A 7034-nucleotide genomic window follows, 5' to 3' on the forward strand; every position below is an offset into this window, starting at 1 on the left:
AGGAGTTTTTGGCTGTGGGTGTGGTTCTGCCTCGAGGGACTGGGGGTCTTGTTTTCCTGCGAAGGACGGAAGGGAAGAACGACAGGAAAAATAAACACGTGGGGCGGGGGGAAACAGGAAAGGGAAGGGGGAGGTCGTGGGTGCCAAAAGGGGTTTGGGTTTTTATTTTCCCCGCTCCTGAAATGGGGCGTTGCGGCTCCAGAATGTGTGGGGAATTCACAGGGAGGGCGTGCCAAAGGCCGAAGGCTGCGGTTCGGCGTGTGGAAGGTTTTGGTGTGAAAGGGTTTTGGTGTAAGAAAGGTTTTGGTGAATTACCGGTGAAAATTCCGTGGATTTTGGATTAATTAGGGGCGAACGTTCCGTGGATTTTGGATTAATTAGGGGAGAACGTTCCGTGGATTTTGGATTAATTAGGGGAGAACGTTCCGTGGATTTTGGATTAATTAGGGGCGAACATTCGGTGGATTTTGGATTAATTAGGGGCGAACGTTCCGTGGATTCTGGATTAATTACGGGCGAACATTCCGTGGATTTTGGCTGGATTTTTGGATTAATTTCTTGGGAGGATTTCCGGGGGTCACCCTGTCCCCACAGTGCCCCCAAATCTCCGGAAATTCCCAAGGTCCCCGTGCCCCGCCCGGGGCAGAGTCCAGGGCACTGTCACCTGTGCCAGGTGTGTCACCTGTGCCAGCAGTGTCACCTGTGCCAGGTGTGTCCCCAATCCCCGTATCCCCGGCGGGGACAAAGTCCTCACCCCGCCCTGGGAGAGGCCGGAATTGGGGGGGCCCGGCTGGACTTTGGGGGGCCCCACGTGGGGCCGGCTATAAAGTGTCCCCGCGGTGTCCACCGCTGTCATTGTCACCGCCGTCACCCGCCGCCGCCGCCATGACTTTCGTCCCCGCGCCAGGGTACATGCCCTCCTACCACCCGGTGGGTACCCCCCAAAAAAAACGGGGCTGGGGGCACCCCAAAAACCGGGGGGAGGCGGCTGAGGGGTCCCTGTCACCTTCCTGGTGACCTTTGGGGTCCCTGTCACCCCAAAAACCGGGGGGAGGCGGCTGGGGGGTCCCTGTCACCTTCCTGGTGACCTTTGGGGTCTTTGTCACCCCAAAAACCGGGGGGAGGCGGCTGGGGGGTCCCTGTCACCTTCCTGGTGACCTTTGGGTCTTTGTCACCCCCAAAAACCGGGGGGAGGCGGCTGGGGGGGTCCCTGTCACCTTCCTGGTGACCTTTGGGGTCCCTGTCACCCCAAACCAGGGGGGGAAGAAGGGTCTGGGGGGGTCCGTGTCACCCCCCGGTGACCTTTGGGGTCCCTGTCACCCCTCGGGCCCCCTTGACCCCCCGTTTCCCCCCCCAGCCCCTGCCCTACGTGGCCCCCGTGCCCGGGGGGCTCCGGCCCGGCATGGCCGTCTACGTGCAGGGGGTGGTGAACCCCCAGGCCGAGTGGTACGGGGACACCGGGGACACTGGGGGACACTGGGGGGACACTGGGGGGACACTGGGGGGGCACTGGGGGGACACTGGGGATAATGGGGGGGCACTGGGACACACTGGGGACACTGGGGGGGGGGCCGGGGGCACGGGGGGCACTGGGGGGACTGGGAGGGGCTGAGGGACACTGGGACAAACTGGGGACAATGGGGACACCGGGGGGGACTGGGGATACTGGGGGGACTGGGGCACACTGGGGGGGGCACTGGGAGGGGACTGAGGGACACTAGGTGGGGGCAGTGGGGACAGTGGTGACACTGGGGACACTGGGAGGGGACTGAGGACAGACTGGGGGGACACTGGAGGAATAATGGCGGGGGGCAGACTGGGGACGAACCGTGGACCCCGGGTGACCCCGGGTGACCCCGGGGTGACTCACCTGTGCCCAGGTTCCGCGTTAACCTGGCCGCGGGCCCCGATGACTCCGGCGACCTGCCGCTGCACCTGAACCCGCGGTTCGGGGCGGGGGGTCGCGGTGCTCAACAGCCGGCGCCGGGGCCGCTGGGGGGACGAGCAGCGGCAGGAGCTGCACCCGCTCTGCCCGGGGGGGCCCTTCGAGATCGTCATCAACGTCACCCCCGAGGGCTACAAGGTCCGGGGGGCGTCCCCGGGGGGGGATTTGGGGGTCCCCGGAGGGGGATTTGGGGTGTCCGAGGGGGATTTGGGGGTCCCCGGGGGGGATTTGGGGTGTCCGGGGGGGATTTGCGGGCTCTAAAAAGGGGTTATAGAGGTCCCCAGGGGAGGATTTGAGGGTCCTCAGGGGGGATTTGGGGTGCCCGGGGGTGTGTTTGGGCTATTTTGGGGTGTATTTGGGGTATTTTGGGGTGTATTTGGGCTATTTTAGGGTGTATTTGGGGTATTTTGGGGTGTATTTGGGGTTTTTTGGGGTGTCCGGGGTGTATTTTGGGGTGTCCCGGGGTGTGTGTCGGTGTTTGGGCTATTTTGGGGTGTATTTGGGGTGTATTTGGGGTATTTTGGGGTGTGTATTTGGGGTTTTTGGGGTGTCCCGGGGGTATTTTGGGGTGTCCCGGGGGTGTTTTGGGGTCTCAGGGCCGCTGTCTGTCCCCCCAGGTGCTGGTGAACGGGACGTTCTACACCGAGTTCCCGCACCGGCTGCCCCCGGAGCAGGTGACGTCCGTGTCCGTGGACGGCGACCTGCAGCTGCACTCGGCCCTCGGTCATGGGCGGCGCGGTGAGAGCCCCGAAACCCGCCCTGCACCCCAAAACCGCCCCCGGGGACCCCAAAAACAGCCCCCGGGACCCTGAAGCTGCCCCTGGGACCCCAAAAACACCCCCGGGACCCTAAAACCGCCCTTAAAACCACCCCCGGACCCTAAAACCGCCCCCTGGGACCCCAAAAACAGCCCCCGGGACCCTGAAACTGCCACTGGGACCCACCAAAAACACCCCCGGGACCCTAAATCCGCCCTTAAAACCACCCCCGGACCCTAAAACTGCCCCTGGGACCCCAAAACCACTCCCGGGACCCCAAAAACACCCCCGGGACCCTAAAACTGCCCCTGGGACCCCAATACCACCCCCCGGGACCCCAAAAACACCCCCGGGACCCTAAAACTGCCCCTGGGACCCTAAAAACACCCCTGTGTCCCAAACCCCACCCGGGACCCCAAAAACCAGCCCCAGACCCCAAAACCCAACATCGGACCCCCAAAAACAGCCCCCAACCCCCCCCGCGCACTCCAAAAACCAGCCCGGGACCCCCAAAAACCAGCCCCGGGACCCCCAGACCCCCCCGCACAGCCCAAAGCCCCCTGACGCCCCCTCTGTCCCCCGCAGGGCATGTGTCCCCCGTGCGTCCCGGTGAGTCTGGGGGGCTGCGTGGCTTTGGGGGGGCTCCCCGGGTGGGTTTGGGGGTCCCCAGGTGTATTTAGGACCCCCCCAGGTGTGTTTGGGGGCCCCCCCGGGTGGATTTTGGGGCTCCCCGGGTGGGTTTGAGGGTCTCCAAGGTGGGTTTAGGGGCTCCCCAGGTGTGTTTGGGGCCCCCCCCGGGTGGATTTTGGGGCTCCCCGGGTGGGTTTGGGGGTCCCCAGGTGTATTTAGGACCCCCCCAGGTGTGTTTGGGGGCCCCCCCCGGGTGGATTTTGGGAGTCCCCGGGTGGGTTTGGGGGTCTCCAAGGTGGGTTTAGGGGCTCCCAGGTGTGTTTGGGGCCCCCCCCAGGTGAATTTAGGGACACCCAGGGGGATTTTGGGGGTCCCCAAGGTGGGGTTGGGGGGATCCCCAGGTGTATTTTAGGACTCCCCAGGTGTGTTTTGTGCCCCCCAGGTGGGTTTGGGGGGATCCCCAGGGGTGTTTAAAGACCCCCAGGTGGATTTTAGGGACCCCCAGGTGTGTTTTGAAGCCCCCCAGGTGTGTTTTAGGACCCCCCAGGTGTATTTAGGACCCCCCAGGTGTGTTTTGAGACCCCCCAGGTGTGTTTTGCGCCCCCCTGACCCCCGTGTCCCCCCCAGGACGCGCCGCAGACCACGCCCATCTACCCCGACTGTAACCTGCCGGTGAGTGGGGGGGGAGGGGATCCCCCCAAAATTCCCCCCTCCCCATCCCGTGGGGGGGGGCGTCCCCCAGGTGTCCCCCCCCACCCCACTGACCCCGCCCTGCGCCCCCACAGGTGATGCAACAGCCCCCCACCTTCCACCCGGTGAGTCGGGGGGGGATTTGGGGGTCCCGGGGGGGTTTGGGGGGTCACAACGGGGAATTTGGGAGGATTTTGGGGGGATTTGGGGGGTCCCGGTGGGGATTTGGGGGGTTTGGGGGGGTCTGGGGTTTTTTGGGGGTCTCCGTGGGGATTTGGGGGGTCCCGGTGGGGATTTGGGGGGTCTGGGTTTTTTTTGGGGGTCTCCGTGGGGTTTTGGGGGGTCTGGGGTTTTTTGGGGGGTCTCTGTTGGGATTTGGGGGGGTCTCGGTGGGTTTTGGGGGGCTCTGGGGTTTTTTGGGGGGGTCCCGGTGGGTTTTGGGGGTCTAGGGTTTTTTTGGGGGTCTCCGTGGGGATTTGGCGGGTCCCGGTGGGTTTTGGGGGGTCTGGGGTTTTTGGGGGGTCTCCGTGGGGATCTGGGGGGTCTTCGGGAGGGTCTCTGAGCCCGCCCCCTTCCCCAGCCGGTGCCTTTCGTCACCACCATCCCGGGGGGGCTGTTCCCCAAAAAAACCATCGTCATCAAGGGCTTCATCCCCCACGAGGCCGGCAGGTAACGCGGGACCCCCAAAGAACACCAGACCCCTCCCCAAAACCCCGCCAGGCCCCACCCTGGGCCCCACCTTTGACCTCCCCTGACCCCCCAAATCCCCCCAAAATCCCCCAACCCCCCCAAATCCTCCCCAATTCCCCGTTGTGACCCCCCAAATCCCCCCAGGACCCCTCCAGGACCCCCCAAATCCCCAAATCCCCCCCGAAATCCTCCCCAATTTCCCGTTCTGACCCCCAAATCCCCCCAGGACCCCTCCAAGATCCCCAAATCCCCTCCAAAGCCCCCCAAATCCTCCCCAAACTCCCCTGTTGTGACCCCTCGAATCCCCCCCCGGACCCCCAAAATCCCCAAATCCCCCCCAAACCTGCCCCAAACTCCCCGTTGTGACCCCCCAATTCCCCCCCAAACACCCCAAATCTCCCCTGTAACCACCCCAAATCCTCCCCAATTCCCCGTTCTGACCCCCCAAATCCCCCCCCAGGACCCCCAAAATCCCCAAATCCCCCCCAAACCCGCCCCAAACTCCCCGTTGTGACCCCTTTAAGCCCCCCAAATCCCCCCCAAACTCCCCGTTGTGACCCCCCAATTCCCCCCCAAACACCCCAAATCTCCCTGTAACCACCCCAAATCCTCCCCAATTCCCCGTTGTGCCCCCCCAAATCCCCCCCAGGACCCCCAAAATCCCCAAATCCCCCCCAAACCCGCCCCAAACTCCCCGTTGTGACCCCCTTTAAGCCCCCCAAATCCCCCCCAGGTTCCACATCAACCTGCGGGCGGGCCCGGGGGGGGGACGTGGTGCTGCACCTGAACCCCCCGCAATGGACGAGGGGGGGGGCCGTGGTCCGAAACTCCTTCCTGGGGGGCTCCTGGGGCCCCGAGGAGCGCGACCTCTCCTGCTGCAACCCCTTCCAGCGCGGCCGCTACTTCGACGTGAGCGGGCACGGGGGACTTGGGGGGGTTCCTGGGGGGATTTTCGGGGGGGCTTTGGAGGAGATTTGGGGGTCCTGGGGAATCGGGGGGGGGCACAGGGGGGGATTTTGGGGGGTCTCCGGGGTGACTTTGGGCATCCCTGGGAGGATTTGGGGCATCTCTTGGGGTGTTTTGGGGGGAGGGGGTCTCTGGGGATATTTTGGGGATCCCTGGGAGGTTTTCGGTGGCTCTGGAAAGGTTTGGGGGTCCTGGGGCTGACTTCGGGGATCCCTGGGGGGATTCGATGATCCCTGGGAGGATTTGGGGGTCTCTGGGGGTGTTTCGGGGATCCCTGGGAGGCTTTTGAGGATCCCTGAGAGGATTTTGAGGATCTCTGGGGTGACTCTGGGGGATCCCTGGGGATACTCTGTGTGTCCTGAGGTGACTTTGGGGGATCCCTGGGAGGATTTTGGGGTCTCTGGAGTGACTTTGGGGATCCCTGGGGGTACTTTGGGGATCCTTAGGAGGATTTTGAGGATCCTTGGGGATACTCTGTGTGTCCTGGGGTGACTTTGGGGGATCCCTGGGAGGATTTTGGGGTCTCTGGGGTGACTTTGGGGATCCCTGGGGTAACTCCGCGGATCCCTGGGGGTACTTTGGGCTCTCTGGGGGTATTTCAGGGATCCCTGGGAGGATTTTGGGGTCTCTGGGGTGACTTTGGGGATCCCTGGGGGTATTTCGGGGATCCTTAGGAGGATTTTGAGGATCCTTGGGGATACTCTGTGTGTCCTGGGGTGACTTTGGGGGATCCCTGGGAGGATTTTGGGGTCTCTGGGGTGACTTTTGGGGGATCCCTGGGGGGATTTTGGGGTCTCTGGGGTGACGTTGGGGGATCCCTGGGGGGATTTTGGGGTCTCTGGGGTGACTTTGGGGATCCCTGGGGGTACTTTGGGCTCTCTGGGGTGACTTTGGGGGATCCCTGGGAGGATTTTGGGGTCTCTGGGGTGACTTTGGGGATCCCTGGGGGTACTTTGGGCTCTCTGGGGTGACATTCCCCCGCGTGTGCCCCCCTGCAGCTGTCGATCCGCTGCGGGAACCATCGGTTCAAGGTGTTCGCCGAGGGGCAGCCGCTCTTCGACTTCCACCACCGGGTGCCGGCCGGGCCCCACGTGGACGTGCTGGAGATCGAGGGCGACGTGGTGCTGTCCTTCGTCCACTTCTGACCCACCAGTGCCCCATAAGTGCCCACTAACTGCCCCCTAGCTGCCCCATAAGTGCTCATTAGCTGCCCCCCTTCAAATGTCACCTCCCCAATAAAGACTGACCTCAATAAAGTTGCTCCTCATCCGGCTCTGGAGATTTGAGGAGAAGTGTGAGGGGAGAAAAGAGGAAAATGTGAGGGGGGAAAAGAGGAAAGAGGAAAATGTGAGGGG

General features: G+C 63.6%; 1 protein-coding gene across 1 annotated transcript; it reads left to right on the forward strand.

Annotated features, from left to right (window-relative positions):
* The first annotated feature begins 877 nt into the window (after nt 1-877).
* On the forward strand, nt 878-6952 carry LOC136305517 (galectin-4-like). The gene is given in 13 exon segments (XM_066208775.1): nt 878-930; nt 1358-1446; nt 1881-1956; nt 1958-2083; nt 2563-2664; nt 2666-2683; nt 3289-3312; nt 3961-4005; nt 4119-4148; nt 4604-4692; nt 5447-5474; nt 5476-5622; nt 6678-6952. Coding segments are annotated over 13 exon segments (966 nt in total). The 5' UTR covers nt 878-885; the 3' UTR covers nt 6825-6952.
* The last annotated feature ends 82 nt before the right edge of the window (nt 6953-7034 follow it).

The sequence above is a fragment of the Chamaea fasciata genome, unplaced genomic scaffold, assembly GCF_029207755.1.
Source record: "Chamaea fasciata isolate MVZ Bird 193981 ecotype frontalis unplaced genomic scaffold, bChaFas1.0.hap1 SCAF_461, whole genome shotgun sequence".
NCBI lineage: Eukaryota > Metazoa > Chordata > Aves > Passeriformes > Sylviidae > Chamaea > Chamaea fasciata.